The sequence below is a fragment of the Gallus gallus genome, chromosome 2 (assembly GCF_016699485.2).
Source record: "Gallus gallus isolate bGalGal1 chromosome 2, bGalGal1.mat.broiler.GRCg7b, whole genome shotgun sequence".
NCBI classification, from domain to species: Eukaryota; Metazoa; Chordata; class Aves; order Galliformes; family Phasianidae; genus Gallus; species Gallus gallus.
This window is the reverse complement of record NC_052533.1, coordinates 74,093,401-74,111,200: the sequence shown is the minus strand read 5'-3', so window position 1 is coordinate 74,111,200 and position 17,800 is coordinate 74,093,401. Positions and strand designations below refer to the sequence as shown.

The following is a 17,800-nucleotide window of genomic DNA, read 5'->3' as shown; positions in this document are numbered from 1 at the left end:
ACCTTTCCCCTCTAATCACAGCTATGTGTTTCTAATTACCTCCTACTACGAGGCAGCTTCTGGTTCAAAAACATCTCATATTAAAAATTTCTGCCCTGTCACATTCAGAGAGCCAGCAGAAGATGGCAGTACTTAATACTGAAAATGACTTACCCAGAAGAATGACAACGCAGAGCAGGATTGCGATTAAAGCTCCTGTGCTCAAGCCAGCTGAGGAGAGGAAAGCTTCAGCATGGCAAGTTCTCACACGTCCATCTCGCTCACATGCACAAACTCTAACAGTGAGAGTACTGCTGCTGCTGAGAGGGGGCACTCCACCATCAGAAATCAAAATTGGGAGGTAATAGATATCTTGAATGGTTCGACTGTATCTCCTTCGTCTTGTCAGGATACTGGCTGTGTTATCTACAGTAGCATAAAAAAGAACAGAATCAGAAGCAAAATGAAAAATATTATTGACTGTTCATTTCCCATCCAGAAGAAGCACCAGGCATTTTAATATTCCACAATCCTAATCTGTGAAAATGCACAATCTAGATTAAAATTGAGTGAGTACCATTTCTGGTCAAAGGAGGAAAAAGAGGAGGCAGGAAGAAGTAACTAGAACTAAATGAATAAGCCTTATTTAAGCTTGTGTCTTAAAGTCAGAGTGGATTTTGACAAACATTTTGAACCCAGGTAGTAAGTGTTTTAATCCCGTGATGCACTGTTGGTACTGTAATAGACACTGTGAATACCTGGAGTTCTGCAAATCTCTGTTGTGGAATTTTTCCACAATAGGAAGTCCTTTTGATTCTCAAAATAATGTTTAAATGTCTCTACTAAAAGTTAAAATTAAATTTTCATATGTATTGGTTTGTGACAGATTTTATAGATGAACTGAGCTTTCAGAAAATATCCTGCAGTAGGGAGATCAGGAAGAGAGAGCTGGAAGGGAAGGGAAAGAAGAGTGGCAGAGAGTGCAGATACTACATGTTTTAACTGATGAAGATAGAAGGTAAATAAGGATGGTAGAGAGAAAGTGATGCAAAATTTCATCACTGTTATATTCATCTCACCTCAGTGCTGGGGAAGGTTATGGAACGGATAATCTCGGGAGTCATCATGGACCAGTTAAGGGTCAACCATGGAATCAGGCCCCATCGGCATGGGTTTATGAATGGTAGATCCTGTCTGACAAACCTGATTTCATTCTATGACAAGGTGACCTGCTTAGTGGATGAAGGTAAGGCTGTTGATGTGGTCTACCTGGACTTCAGTAAAGCCTCTGATAGTGTCCCCCACAGCATCCTCGTGGAGAAGCTAGCTGCCCATGGTTTGGATGGGCGTATGCTCTGCTGGGTGAAACACTGGCTGGATGGCCAGGCCCAAAGAGTTGTGGTCAGTGGAGTTAAATCCAGTTGGCAGCCAGTCATGAGTGGTGTCCCTCAAGGCTCGGTACTGGGGCTGCTTCTGTTTAACATCTTTATTGATGATCTTGATGAGGAGATTGAGTTGACACCAAGTTGGGAGGGAATTCTGATCTGCCTGAAGGAAGAAAGGAACTACAGAGGGACCTGAATAGACTGGATCAATGGGCCAAGGCAAACTATATGAGATTCAATAGGGCCAAGGGTCGGATCCTTCATTTTGGTCACAACAACCCCAGGAAACCCTACAGGCTTGGGGAAGTATGGCTGGAAAGCTGCCTGATGGAAAGGGACCTTGGTGTACTGATGGACAGTTGGCTGAATATGAGCCAGCAGTGTGCCCAGGTGGCCAAGAAGGCCAATGGCATCCTGGCTTTTATCAGCAATGGAGTGGTGAGCAGGACAAGTGAAGTAATCCTGCCCCTGTACTCGGCATTGGTAAGGCCTCACCTTGAGCACTCTGTTCAGTTTTGGGCATTGAGGTGCTGGAGCAGGTCCAAAGAAGGGCAACAAGGCTTGTGAAGGGCCTGGAGAATATGCCCCATGAGGAAAGACTGAAGGAACTGGGTCTTTTCAGTCTGAGGAAAAGGAGGCTGAGGGGAGACCTTATTGCTCGCTTTGAATATCTGAAAGGTGCTTACAGTGAGAGTGGCATTAGTCTGTTCTCACTGGTAATAGGTGACAGGACGAGGGGAAATGGCTTTATGTTGTGCTAGGGTAAGTTTAAGTTGGATATCAGGAAAAACTTATTTACAGAAAGGGTTGTTAAGCACTGGAATAGGCTCCCCAGGGAGCTGGTTGAGTCACCATCCCTGGATGTGTTTAAAAACCATTTGGATGTGGTGCTCAAAGATATGACTTAGCGGAGTTAGGTTAGGAGAGTTAGGTTGTGGTTGGACTCGATGATCTTTAAGGTCTTTTGCAACCTGAGCGACACTATGATTCTATGGTTCTATCTGGCATGTATTAGAGTAAGTAAGAATACTAAAGCTTACTATATGCGCATTGCAAGAGCATTTATGAATTAATTAGGATGGTAAACTAATTAGGATGGTAAACTGCCACCCATGTTCCATCAAGTCCAAGAAATGTAAGGAGCATAAAGAGAATGCAGAGGAAGAAATGCTATGATAATATACCATTATATCTTAATTTCAAACATGTACTATTTCATTTCAGTTCATTGCCACCACTTTAAAAGTATGGGCCCTTGAACAAGAGTCTGCAAATAAAGCAAACAAAACTAGAGAGTGAGATATTGGAAGTGTGAGGCAATCCAGAATAAAATCACGACCAAGAAGCAGGGAGAGAGGTTGGAAGAAAAGAGCTCTCCTCTCGTGCCACTTGCACATGATGTATATTGTCAATGGTTTTAAAGGTTTTTAAAAAATAACCAAGAGGTGATAAGTGCAACAAAATGTCTTCTGGATTTTTCTTCGTATTACAAAACCAAACAAAGAAAAACAAACACAGAAAACTTATTTTTCCTTACAACTGTAGATATAGCACTAAATGTGTTTCTCATAAATTATGAAAAAATGAAGCCTATGGCACTCTGAACATTTAGCATGACAATACATCTAGTGTGGCATATTCCAGTCCACTGGATTGCTTATTTTCTGCACAGGTATTTGAACAGAGAAGTTAGTTTCCATCTATGCTGGGTGCAAACTATATACCAGGTGATTATATTTTATGTCACATCATCTGTCAAGCTCTGTACCAAACTATAAAGCATTAATTTTAAGTCACCTCTCTACATTTTATTTTGGTGTATCACCGAGTACTAGTACTGATAAAATCCGTTAGTGTAGCCTGCAGGCATAATCATAGAATCATAGAATGGCCTGGGTTGAAAAGGACCACAATGATCATCAAGTTTCAACTCCCCTGCTATGTGCAGGGTCGCCAGCCACTAGATCAGGCTGCCCAGAGCCACATCCAGCCTGGCCTTGAATGCCTCCAGCGACAGAACATCCACAGTCTCCTTGGGCAACCTGTTCCAGTGTGTCACCACCCTCTGAGTGAAAAACTTCCTCCTAATATCTAAACTAAATCTCCCCCTGTCTTAGTTTAAAACTCTTCTCCCTTGTCCTATCACTATCCACCCTCATCAACAGCTGTTCCCCTCCCTGTTCATATGCTCCCTTCAAGTACTGAAAGGCCACAATGAGGTCTCCCCAGGGCCTTCTCTTCTCCAAGCTGAACAAGCCCAGTTCCCTCAACCTTTCCTCATAGGAGAGGTGCTCCAGCTCCCTGATCATCTTAGTGGCCCTCCTCTGGACCCCCTCTAAGAGCTCCACATCCTTCTTATACTGGGGGCCCCAGGCCTGGACTCAGTATTCCAGATAGGGCCTCACAAGAGCTGAGTAGAGAGGAACAATCCCTCTCCCTGCTGGCCATTTCATTTTTTAATGCAGCCCAAAACACAGTTGGCCTTCTGATCTGCAAGCACACACTGCTGGTTCATGTCCACCTTCTTGTCCACCCAAGTTCTTCTCCACAGGGCTGCTCTCAAGGATTTCTTCCCCCAGTTTGTATAAATACCTGGGATTGCCCCGACTCAAGTGTAGCACCCCACACTTAGCCTTGCTGAACCTCATTAGGTTTTCATAGGCCGACTTCTCCAGCCTGTCCAGGTCCCTCTGCATGGCTTCCCTTCCCTCCAATGTATCAACTGCACAACTGAGCTTGGTGTCATCTGCAAACTTGCTGAGGGTGCACTCAATGCTATTGGCTATGTCATTGATGAAGATGTTGAAGAGCACCGGTCCCAAGACCGATCCCTGTGTGACGCCGCTTGTGACCAGCCTCCACCCTGACAGAGAACTACTGTACAACCCTTTGCCTGCATCCAGCCAGCCAATTCCTAATCCATCGAACAGTCCATCCTTCAAATCCACGCCTCTCCAATTTAGAGAGAAGGATGTGGTAAGGAACCATGTCAAAGGCTTTGCAGAAGTCCAGGCAGATGACATACATTGCCCTTCCCCTGTCCACCGTAGCCACAACTCTATCATAGAAGGCCACCAGATTGGTCAGGCACGATCTGCCCTTGGTGGAGACATGCTGGCTGTCTAGAATCACCTCTTTATCTCCATGTGCCTTAACATAGCTTCTAGGAGGATCTTCTCCATGATCTTCCCAGGCACAGAAGTGAGGCTCACCGGCCTGTAGGTTCCTGGGTCTTCCTTTCTCCCTTTCTTAAAAATGGGAGTAATGTTTCCCCTTTTCCAGTCACCGGGGACTTCACCAGGCAGCCATGACCTTTCAAATACGATGGAGAGCGGCTCAGCAATCATATCAGCCATCTCTTTCAGAACCCCAGGATGGATATCATCCAGCCCCATGGACTTGTACACGTTCAATTTCATGAGGAGGACTCAGACTTGTTCCATTGTTACAGTGGGACAGAAACCACTCCCCACACCCTCACCTAGAGGCTCATGGTCCTGGCAGACATGGGAAGCTTGATCACCTGTGAAGACTGAGGCAAAGCACTCATTGAGTACCTCAGCTTTGTCTGTGTCTGAGGAAGCCAGCTCCCCGTTACCTTTCATCAGAGGGGGAACAATCTCCTTGGCATGTCTCCTCCTGCCTATGTACCTGTAGAACCCCTTCTTGTTATCTTTCACATCCCTCACCAAGTTCAGCTCCAACTGCGCCTTGGCTTTCCTAATCCTATCTCTACACACACGGACAATAGCCCTGTATTCCTCCCAGGCTACACAACCCTGCTTCTACTTCCTGTATATTTCCCTCTCTTCCCTCACTTTAAGCTGCAGGTCCTTGCACAGCCAAAATGGTTGTCTGCATCCCCTCCTCGACTTCTTCTGCTGGGGGATGGAGAGCTGTTATGCTCTCAGAAGAAGCTGCCAGCTCTTTTCTGCACCCATGCCCTTAAGGACAGTTTCCCAGGGGATCCCGCTCATCAGTTCCTTGAGCAGCCGGAAGTTTGCTCTCCTGAAGCACAGGGTCCTAGCTCTGCTTTTTGCCAGGCCCACATTCTTCAAGATCACGAACTCCACCAAGGCGTGGTCACTACAGCCCAGGCTGCATCCAATCTTAACCTCTCTAATGCTCTCCTCTGCATTAGTGAGCACCAGGTCCAGTAAGGCTTCACCTTGGGTTTGTCCATCTATTACCTGGACCAGGAAGTTGTCCTCGACAGACTCCAGGAATCTCCTGGATTGTCTGCCACACACCATGCCACTATTCTAGCAGATATCTGTGTGGTTGAAATCCCCCATCAGGACAAGAGTCCGCGAGCGTGACACCTCCTGCAGGTAATATATTTGGTAACAGCTTTCACATAAGAAATATTTATGAAGTAGGAATTACCCATGGTCACAAAAGAGCTACGCTGTTGACCCAAAAATTGCACAATATCAGATTCTCCTGCACTGAAGCTGATTAGCTCTCTTCTCCATCTTTCCTACTTCTCGCAAATCTTCAGCATGGTGATTCTGTTACAAACTCATTAAGTTTTGTTCTCATTTGCAGTGGGTGCAAAACGTGATTTCTGTTTGTTTATCTGTTTTCAGTAGGCCTTGATGTCCTCTTCAACTTTGTCATTTCACAATGCACTTTTGAGGACTGAAACTTGAGATTCATGCCAACTTCCTCCTTAGAGGCATGGTACCAACCACATACAATGTAATTCACATTCATTCCATTTACAAAACCCTATGTAAGCCAAGATGGTACAAACAGGTAATTCTGCCACCTGAAACAATCTTATACAGAGCAAGATCACAACATTATGGAAATAATATTTGCAAGAGTTTATAAAATATCTTTGATACATTCACATGCCATAATAAAAATATTTTCAATAGTGAGCAGAAGATTTCCAACACAGAGTTGAAAGGTAAATAACTTTTAACACGGGGTTATGAAAGGGATTCCTCTATAACTGAAAACTTAAGATATGCAGAAATATGTCTCTTATAAACATTCTGTTAAACTTTAACACTACTCCATATTGCTTAATCTGGACCTATTCAAAATGCTCTGATGTTCTTAATAACGCTGAAATTTTTAATTATCATGTTGTTAAGAAATAAATGATTTCCAAATTACTCTGCACCTAGACTAGGGAGTGAATTGTTCTTTTTTATAAATGAATCAATTGAAGGAAGAAATCAAACTTGATAACACCAAGACTCAGAGTGCATTTATTGTATAAAGAAAATTCTTCCCTAAAGCAGAGTGATCAGTGGTCTTCAGTCCATAATTACAGTCTGTGCCGACCCAAAGAGGTCTTACTTGGCTTTTCTGATTAAATTTTAAAATATGAGGAAAAATCTAGCTTAAGAAAATTGAATTAACTTGTTCTTTAATACAAGTGTTGTCTATTTTTTGATTAAATGCAGTACCTGAACAATTAAAGGGACATATTTTAAAATGCTTCTGAAAAAACACATGATGTTATGGAGCACAGACTGCAGGTAGATCAACTACATGGCTTTTAAACTTTCAGCACATAGATTGGTAAAATCAGAGAGTAAAGTAAGCAGCTGTTTCAACTTTATGCTACATAATGTTGCAATTTTTTATTTTTTTTATTTTTTTTAAGAATATCTGACCCATTTGCCTTTTTTTTTTTTTTTTTTTTTTTTTTTTTCGCCTAGACTGTCAGTCCCAGCTTCCCTAATAGTGCTGGAGGTATGGATAAAAGTCTTCCATGGTTCAAACAGAATACAAAATGACCTTCAGTTGGTTCATCTGGCAGCTGCCAAAGCAGCAGCAGATTAGGCTCTGGACACAGACCAAGAACAGAAAAAAAAACCCACATAAATTGGTGATTAATAAGGAATTTCAAATGAATGCATATTTTGCATGAAAATAAAGTAACGTACTCTTTATACACATGACATGATGATTGCTGCTTCTGCCTTTCCGTATTCAGGAAGAAACTGTTCATCATCATCTTTCTCATATGCATGATAGACCTTACAAACTTTCCGGTTGTTTAGTATCCAACTTATAATTGCTTCCTTCCTTGAAATGCACCTTGTTACAACTTATTAGCAGAGCTCCTCTCTAACAATTCCCTTTATATATATATATATATATATATATATATCTGTCATGGTTTCATGGTTTGTCATCAGTATTCCACATCATGAAATCATACAGTGCACAGGGAGTTAAGAGTTAATGCTGCAGTTCTGAGGATATATACTTCATGAGTTCTGGTCTCCTGGTCTCAGAAGAGAAGAATGAACTACAACTCCCAGAACACTTCATTTTACTGTTTCCGTTTTCCATTTGGAAGGAAAGATAAAACAGACTGGAAGTCACAGGACTTCCCCTCTTTGCTCCCTGGCTGTTTTCACCCATGGCATTAGAGTAATGACTTTGGTTTTGGAAACTCTATCTTTCTCATTTTATTTGGTTTATTAGCTTCATTTGCAATCATATTGTATTATACTGTGTTATCTCACATTCTGCTACTATATTTAGTAAATTAAGTGGTTTTTTTTTTTTTTTTGTCTGTTTGTTTGTCTTTTGGGGTTTTTTTTACTTAGCTCATTGCCTTCGTTATCAGTTGTCCAGGCCCATCTCCCTGCCTTTTCCTTTCCCCCCATCCTTTCCCTGGGCGTGGGTCCATGGGTCCCTTTACTCCCTCATCACAGAACCTAGGCTGAACCAGGCTGAATCAGGCTGAACCATGACAATCTTCTGTGCTTTGCAGACTGTTAAACAAAACCAGGTCTCAGAAGAGACAAGATCTCAGAAGAGTGATCACTCACACTGCTGAAATTTAGCACTCTCCCTGGGATGCTATTGTTTGGGCCAGCTAAGAGTCTCTCACATAAAACCCAGCCTGAGGCAATCGCGTACACCAGCGACCTTCCCAACAGGCAGCGTAGACATGAGTGCACCAGTTCGCCTCGTGGTGAAAAAGGAAAAGGCGAAGAACCACTTCCTAACCCCCCAGCTGCCCCTCCCCTGACACAGCCCCATGCCGTTCGCTCGGGCCCTGCCGCCGTCACAGACAGGAGAGCTCAGAGCTGCCCCTCCGCCCCCTGTGAGGACGTGCAGCAGCCATGAGGCCTCCCTCAGTTCCTCTGCTCTGCGCTGAGCAAACCCAGGGACCGCAGTCGCTCCTTGTATGTCTTGCCCACCAGACATATCACTATCTCTGTTGTTTTCTTTTGGACACGCTAATTATTCCAACATCCTGTGGATCCTCAAGCATCCCCCAACAGCGCTGTGCTACACTTTGCAGCACATAGCTTCTTTTCATGCTATGGTAATACTGCTCTGTTGGGCTGCAATACAGCTTTCATATTATTTCACAATCTCATAAAAAACAAAACAACAACAACAAAATTATAATGATGAAATCTAAGCACCACTGGGTCCAGAGGAGGTACAAGGACAACTGCTATGCAATGTTTACAGTCAGCCTGTGTTGTTATGCTTCATTGCAGGAAAACAACCACAGCTCTAGCTTTTATTTTAAGTTACACTTTTCAGTTTTTTCTCCTCCTCAGCACCAATACTGCTACAATAAACTAAAGTCTAGTGGTCATCTAGAATTTCCCCTGAAGTTATTAGAGAGGCACAGCACTCCCATGTGCACGTTTTAGGGCACACATCAATAGGAAGAGCAAGCAATTTCAAAAAAGTGGCATTTCTATGGAGAATTATATTTCAAGTTGCAACAAATGAGAAAATGACGATCATACAACAAAGTTATCCAGAACTAATACCTTAAAAACCTAAGGACGCATTCAAGGACTTAGCTTGAAACTCGATTCCCTAATTCCATATCCATAAGCTAAGCATTACTATTAACATCTGTCATGTCTTGCCTTGTAGAAGAAAAAAAATATCAGATCTTATTCTGCTAACTTCAATAGGTGACAGCAACTGTTTTTGCCAAGAATAAGAACAACATTTCATCTCTGCTTAAAACTTTACATTATTTTTCTTACTCTGTTTACAAGCCCTGAAGACTTTAGGTCAGCTACTTTGTCCATGTACGCAAGAAAATTCTACTAAATTTATAGAATCAAATCTTCCTGAGCCAAACAAGGCCTAGTATTCAAATTTGAACAGGAAAGAAAAACTTCTCCTTCACTCTCCCTGGCACAAATCTGAAAGAGTGAGCAAATCAATATTACCTTATAGCTACAGAGGCAATCATGAAAATACAGACTGAAAAGAAAAGCATCACTAACCTAATATAAAAAAGAAAAATGGAGAATTCCTGAGCAGGAAAGGTTTCTGATAACCAAAAAAAAAAAAAAAAAAAAAAAAAAAACAAACCCTAGAAGTTTAACCAAAGAAGTGCATTACCAACGGCATCCTGACAGCTAGTCTGATGTTCTAAGCATTCATCTTTTATTAAATTGTTTACATTCTGTATCAATAACCATGGGAGTACCCATTGAGAGGGCAAGTAGGAGAACAGCTTTTATGAGAAGGGTCTTGACATCACACAAAAAATCCCACAAACTGTGAAAGCTGAAGGTAGCCCAGTATGAACACAGATGTCAACCTAGGAAAGAGCTTACTGAAAGAATTAAAAAACAAACAAACAAAAAGAACTTTGTTATATCAACATAACTAGTTTGAAAGATAAGAGAGAGGGGATTATGAATTGAGAAATTCCTTTGATATCTGAAAACAGGTACACCAACCATACAGGGAACACAAGTATAGGATAGCAGCAATAGTACTGGGATGCTGGGAACTACAGATCTGATGATTCTCCTAGGCCTGGAAAGAAAGTTATTTTTCTTTATAGGTTTAAACTGCGAACTTTGCTCCTGAAAGTAGGAAAAGAACCAGGACTTGCTGAAGATGAAAGGGCTGGCTGCTAAGGGAAAATTAACAGCAACATAGAGAAAGAATGAATCATCTGCTTCCCTGTGGTGCACACTGCCCCAGTGCATGACCATTAAGCCTTCTCACATTTGAGCTGTTACTTTGCAAACACAGCAAGTTAGAACATAAGATTCCTCTCCAGTGGATCTGAGGTTACAGATGGGAAATTCTGCATGGCTGTAAAACAGCAGCTCTTCACACTCTGTAGATGTGGCAGTTTGTTAAGCCAGACTGCACACTGCAGGCAAGGCTGTTGTTATCACATTCCACTTTCCATTATCTCTGTCTTTTCATGTTGAGCTTCTGAACAAAGAAAAGACAGAAAGGCATATGGAAATCAAAGAAGCTGAAATACAATGATAATACCAAGGAAGGTGACTACTGGAGCACTATGGAGAATACAAATTTATTTATTATTCACAATTTGAGAATTCCTTTGACACGTTATATATTGCAGGCAGGCACCAGAGAAATGGAAATTAAAAAATAAAGTGTTGTTAATAGATTAAGACATGTTTTAACTTTCAGTTATAAATGTTCTAAGAAGTCGTAATTAATTAAACCCCCCAAAAATACGTTGGAATGAGAGGCATTTCCAAAGTGAGAACATGAAATTTGTTTGTGTGGAACTATAATGATAGGCATTTATTTTTCATTTCTTTACTGATGGAAAGTATCTTTTTGTTTTTTATTGGTTTCAAAGATGCAAAACACCAGCAGGTAGCAGCACTGAAGAAGAAGGCACGAAGAACTTGTACACTGTGAACTTACCTATCGGGTCAATCTTGGAACCAATTTGTTCTAATCAAGGAAAGATTGAAGATGCTCACAGATCTGAGGAAAAATTCCCTTTTTACCACTGTATGTTGATTGTGTGATAACGGCTCCCCAGGATGGCATTCAGCCTGTTTATAGTGACAGATGTTCTATGGATTGTGCTTGCAGTTACTATGTATAATGCTAATTTGCACTTTCTCAGATATTATTTTTCTCTTCCAAATAATGCTCCTACAGTTACAGCTTCTCTTAATTACAGGATGATATTTCATTGAAGGGCAGTAAGAACATACATGTGGAAGCTGAGAGTGCATGCCACATCTTTGATATTAAAAAAAAAAAAGAGGATTTCATAAATGCTGCCCATTTATGTTGGGTAGCAAAGAGTAGGGTTTAATCTGACCTTCGGTGCTACTTCAGATGCTCTAGAGTGGTATGGTGTGAAGATCTTCCTAAATAACAGCCATGCAAAGTAAAACTGATCCTTCTTTTCACTAAGTTTTGATCATTAACATGGGAAAAACACTGATTTGCATCACAGTCATGGTGTATGAATGCATTACAGCTTTCATCTTATACGGACACTGTAGAACTCAGCTTGCTCTAGATCTTTCACTTCTGTGGATATTAAAATAACTTGTGACCACAACGTTACAGAACATTAACAAAAAGGAATTTCCAAAGAGTAAGAATTAGAAAATCAGTCCAACTTTGTTTCAGTTCCAGAACATTCCCCATGACTGTGCAATTTTCAAAAAGCCAAAACCTTGAGAAAAGTGGGCAGATGGGGAAAATAAAGTTGCATTTTTTTTTTAATTTTTATCTTTTGTGAAACGAAACTGATGTCCTGAAGAAATAAAAGGAAAGCAGAAAAAATCCTATGCATTTTGAGTTGCTCTTTCTTGAAAGTAAGGTAAACTTTGTCTAGCTTCAGAAGACAGCAGTCAAAACTTCCAAAGGCAAGAGAATGTACAAATCTTATTGGCAGTGTTGGGTGAATTTGTACAGTCTGCACAAATCCTTACTGCCCAGGAAATTTACAAGACCCATTGGAGCATCCATTATAGACTGTATATCTTGTGAAAAAAATACCACCAGCAAAACATTGCTTTACTGTGCGTAAAATTCATAAATGCTCTCTCGTACCAAAGTGACCTGTCCTCTGGGGATTCAATCTTTTGCCAACTCCCTTAAAAATGTGGCATAACTTCTGCTAGAGGTCTCTAGTGTGTAACAAAATAGGCAAGGAGAGATAATATATATATATATATATATTTTAAATTCAGGCAGTGAGAGAGACTGTGCATATGTGTGCGTCCATATATATTAATGTATAGGGGTATCATAACAATGAAATATTCTTACATGCATTTTTCATCTAACTGATGAATTCTGACAAATATATCAAACATACTTTGACCACCTGGAAAATTACTATTATTCTCCCAGGATTAAAAAAAAAAAAAAAAAAAAAAAAAAAAAAAAGTATAATTATTAAATTCAATGCTTTGAAAGGATGCCATCCAGAGGGACTTTGGCAAACTTGAGAGGTGGGTCCTTGTGAACCTCATGAAGTTAGACAAGGCCAAGTGCAATGCCCCACACCTGACTTGAGGTGGTCCCAAGCATAAATATAGACTGGGCAGAGAATGGATTGAGGGCATCCCTGAGAAGGATTTGGGGGTGTTCACTAATGAAAAACCTGCATGAGCCAGTAGTGTGTGTCTGCTGCCCAGATGGCCAACTGTATCCTGTATCATCAAAAGAATAGTGACCAGCATTGTTGAAGGAAATGATTCTCCCCCTCTACTCTGCTCTTCTGAGACACCACCTGGAGTACTTCATTCAGCTCTGGGGTCCCCAGCTTAAGGACACAGACCTGATAGAGTGAGTCCAAAGGAGGGCCATGCAGATGATCAGAGGGCTGGAGCACCTCTCCTATGAAGAGAGGCTGAGAAAGTTGGGATTGTTCAGCTTGTAGAAGAGAACTCTCTGGGGAAACCTTATAGTAGCTTTCCAGTACCTAAAGGAGGAGTGGGGGTCTACAGGAAAGACAGGGAGAGATTCTATCAGGGAGGGAGCGTAGTGTTAGGACAAGAGATCTTAGCTTAAGACTAAAAGAAAGTAGATTTATATTGGAAATAATTAAGAAATTCTTTACTCAGGGGGTGGTGAGGCCCTGAAACATGTTGACCAGAGTTGTAGATATTCCATCCCTGAAAGTGTTCAAGGCCAGGTTGATTGGTGGTTTGAACAACCTGATCTAGTGGAAGGTATCCCCTGTCCATGGCAGAGCAGATAGGTCCCTTCCAACCCAAATGACTGTAGTTCTACAGTTCTATCAAATAGCTCTGTTCTGAAGAGGCCTTTTCATCATAATGCTCAGGCAGATTTTAAATTGGACTTGCAGTAGCTGATATTTCCGATGAGGCAAAAACTGTACATTTAAGGCATTAAACAAAAGTGATCAAGATTTCAAAATTATCTATTGTAACACAGTAAATAACAGTGTCAGAAGAACATGTACAATAACTCAGATATATAGCATCCAAACAGCAAGAAAAAAGCACTTCCAAATTAAATAACAATTTGGCCGTTCAGGTTTTAGTAGAAACTGCAACACTTCCCTGGACAGAATAAATTGTAAACAGCACTGTTTTCATTAAAAAGCCATCATAAGTACAATTCTCAAACAAAGAGGCATGTTTCCTGGATTTGCTTTCTAAAATTGCAGACTTCAGGGAATTATTACAACCTAATGCATTTTCTTTGTATAGCAAAGAAATGTTATAACCCTTCTTGTTTTGTCTTGCTTACATGGGTATGGATACTGCATCATTTTGCTGGCTGTCCTCTTGCTCATACTCTTAATTTTTTTTTTTTCTCTCTCTCTGAACTGTCAAAATAAAAAACTTCAGCCAGCATCAAAGAATGTACTGTAGCATAAGGTAGTCAGCAGGGAAAAAAATATATTCTGTCTTCTCTGTATTTTTCATTTAAAATGAAAATCATCAACACCATCAGAATCCAGAAGGTGATCTAAACAATTCTTAGGTTCAGATAGACCGCATATTTAATATAGTCCTATATCCTCCTCTAAGGGTTTTAATTTCTGTATTTTGAGGGTATGTACTCAAGCACGGGAGCTTTAAAACCGTGGATTGTTAATGAGCAAAGGCTCAAGCTCAGGCTCAAGAGACATAATCTTACATGGCCATACAATCAATTGTATGGACTGACTATTTAATATCTATTTCCTATGCTGAAGCAATGGGATACTACTAATCTGAATCATACATATGTTGAGATTATGTAGGGATAAATTAGGAAATGTTATGCTTGTGTAACTCTTCTAGATATCAGTGAAAGCATATGGATGTGTTAACATTTAAGGATCTGATTTACTACTGTAGAGTCTTTTGATCTTGTAGCTGTACTGATAATGGAGTAGAACGGAATATTTATGCAATAATGCACTGCAGCTCAAAGTCAGAGCAGTATCCTGTTGTTTAGGGTTGTGAAAGCAAGGGAAGAAAATGCCTCCTGAGATTTTTGTGAAATTAATCCTTTGTCCTGAAAAATAAAAAGAGAGGATGACCTGATTCAAAAAAGTCTTCAAGAGAAATACTACCTTGCGTTCACAGATAAAGCTACCACTGACCACCATATTCAATGTGATGTTGAGCTTTTGTTTTTCAGCATTTTGCAAAACAATGAAAACTCTCTTAAGGCAGTTGTTGGCAAATTTCTATAGAGGAAAAATAAAGCAAACAAACAAACAAAAATCCTAGAATCCCAACCATTATTGGATTATTAAATCTAGAAATAAAATAGGAAACTTGACAAACATAAGAAATATTACTGCCCACCATTTCTCAGCTATTTCCTGGAATACAAAATAACAGAAATTCAAAATTTCTGAATAGAGACAGGGAAAAGTGTGAATGTAAAATAACTGGCTATTGTGAACATACTTTATAAATTTAACTTGTACTGTACATACAGAGTATTTTATCACAGAGAAAAGATAGCCCAAAATGACAGTTTTTAAACAACAGAATCAAAAGGTTATATGTTGAGTAAAATTGTAACAATACTTTAAGTTTTCTGGTTGTTTACCAAGTTGAATGTCTTATTATGATTTAAGCTAAAATATCGTTGTATTTAAGTATATGCAAATTGGAAACTGTATTATTGGAGTTTCTGTTTGCCTAGTAGTTTTACAGGAAATGCATACTTACTCTTTATCTCTTTAGGTGAAACAAAAGCCAATTTTAATACTTTTCTAATATTGATAAGATGTATTCATTTTTTCTGTGCTAAGAACAGTTAAACACTGGAACAGATTCCTAAGGAAGATTATGCAGTCTCTCTTCCTCCAAAATACCTTTGAAGAATAGTTTCATTTGTACAATGATGGAGCTAATGTTTCTCAGTCATTACAGTTGTGCAGTGATCTGTAAGATCTCAGGGAGTATTGCGTGGTACTATTGCAAAAATGCAACTACAATAAAGCTGACTACCATGTATTTCCACATACAGATATGAACAAAAGCATACAGTATACTCTTATACCAAAAAGTCCCAGAGGAAAGAAACAGACAAACATTTTAAGTTTACCTTCATTTTCAATAGAGTGCAAAATGGAAACAATTACATAAATGGTATTATTTTTTTTGAAAGGCTAGATGGGTCTTTGATGCAAGAAACATTCAGAAAAACTTATCCAGGTGACTCTGAAGGCAACTAAAAGTGCACCCACTGTGCACCTAAAAAGTACTCCTTGTACTTTTTAGACACACCTTATTAGGAAGAACATGAAGAGGTAGACTACCACTCAGGAAGCACTGAAAGATCTACTCTTGGTACCATATCCATAAATGCAAGCACAAATTCAAGTTTTTCTTAACCTTAAATTCTTAGTTCCTCCCTTAAAGAAAGCAATAACCCTGAAAGTACTCACTTAATACTACCTACCTAGAAGCAGATAAATATGACAACACCTTTTTAATTAATCCACTTTCTAAAAACATTTGTGAATATTTGAAACACAAATGCTAAATTGTATAAAGGCATAGAATATCTGATTATTCATGGCTTGCCGTATGTTGTATACACCATGCCCTTGATATTAACCAGCTTGATGATGACATACCAATTTTCCCCTTCTGTCAAGAAATGCATGGAAATTACTCTGTTAAATGAGACATCCCAGACAAAACAGAGATCCATTTTGTACAAAACTACATGTTTGATTTACCTTCATTATCCCTTAGAGTAAAGTTGGGATTCAAAGAAAGCCCTTCATCAAGAGAAAAATGGAATCTGGCCCCATTTGCAGAGTTATCTTTGTCAGTTGCAGTGATGGTCTGAATTACCTGAAATAAAAATTAACAATGAATGTGCTGAAACTTGAACTTGACCCCAATATTACCTGACCTTAGTAGAATGTTCAAATTTTGCTTATTTTAATTTTCTACTTGACTGCTGCCAAATTCAACAGATGATATGACTGGGTCATTAGCTTGATTCTTCTAGCATGAAATGTTTTAGGAGCTAGATAAATGCATGTAAAGCATCTACACTTTCCAACATTCAGATATGGTACAGGCAAAAGTCCTGGTATGGAGATTTTCATCATCTGCATTACTTTCTACTGACCTTCAGAATTACACTTTTGCCTAGTCTTTCATTTCTATAGAGCCTAAATTCAGGCTGAACCAGAATGGTCTGTCCAGTACATCATTTTGCTTGACATCCTAACAATGAGATGTACTGGTTAGGAAAAAGAATATTTTAAGAAAAATGGCAAGCTCTGTTTAAAATTCCAGATAAGAATCAGTTTTAAAATTGTCAGATAACAGAAAATAAAAAAAACAGCTGCCACTCCTGGGTATAGTTTGGTTTGCCCCAAAGGAACAGAATTAGATGTAGCAACTATGTACAGGAGAGGTATTTTTGAAAGGTAAGACCTTTACCTTCAAAAGCCCAGATGATTTTTAAAATTTACTTTCAACTAAAACTGAGCTAAGCTTTTGGATTCTGTGACCAAGCAATATTTCTAACTCTGCTTTCATTTTCATGCTGGGCCTGGAAGCTCAAGTGATAAAGTAGAATTTAATAAAAGTTGTTCTTGTGATATATCCAGTGAAGCCCACATAGAGTGCTGCACGGAGCTGATAGATATCCTGAGGGAAATGTAAAAGGGGGAGGGAGAAGGGCTCTTTTCATGAGAATTTTTCTGTTCAGTGTTCAGCTGCAGTCTGTCTTGACTGAACCTGAAGCATAAACAGTGCAGGCTCCAGAGGGTTGATCTATTTTGAAATGAAAAGGCAGCACACAGTTCTCTACCTCCATTCATGTACGAGAAGCAAAACAAATACATTTTAAAGCCAATAGACCATAATAATTATTCTGCTGAACATATACAAGATAGTATATTCTATAGACTATGCTAGTTTTAAACAATTAACAATACTGCTGATAACTGCAGAGAATATTTTCTCATGGTACTTTTTTACTGACCTGTAGCAGAACATCAAATTGAAATGTCTATAATCATGAAGTTTGCCAAAGATATGACAATACAGGTGAAAATGTTTAGTAAAAGCTAGTTGTTCTCTACTGAATTTTGAAAAGATGCATATGAAATTGAAATAATTATCATGTTAAAACAGACATTTATTTATCCTAGATACGTATTTTAAGTTAATAATGTTCAAAAGTTATGAACAAAGCAAGACAAAAACGGGAGTCAATATATTTTCAAG

The 17,800-nt window shown here is 39.5% G+C and overlaps 1 protein-coding gene across 13 annotated transcripts in view; it reads right to left on the bottom strand.

Moving 5' to 3' along the window:
• Positions 1–17,800, bottom strand: part of CDH18 (cadherin 18) — a 256,820-nt gene that overhangs the window by 6,666 nt on the left and 232,354 nt on the right. For 9 of the 13 annotated variants that reach the window (XM_046934446.1, XM_046934453.1, XM_046934455.1 and 6 more), the window contains 2 exons: positions 16,291–16,408; positions 154–405 (listed from right to left, as the gene is read on the bottom strand). In XM_046934446.1, the coding sequence (XP_046790402.1) occupies positions 154–405; positions 16,291–16,408 (370 nt within the window). Of the gene's footprint in view, positions 1–153; positions 406–10,370; positions 14,604–16,290; positions 16,409–17,800 lie in introns of those variants that run through there. The other 4 variants (XM_046934477.1, XM_046934485.1, XM_046934469.1 and 1 more) reach the window with 2 other exon arrangements.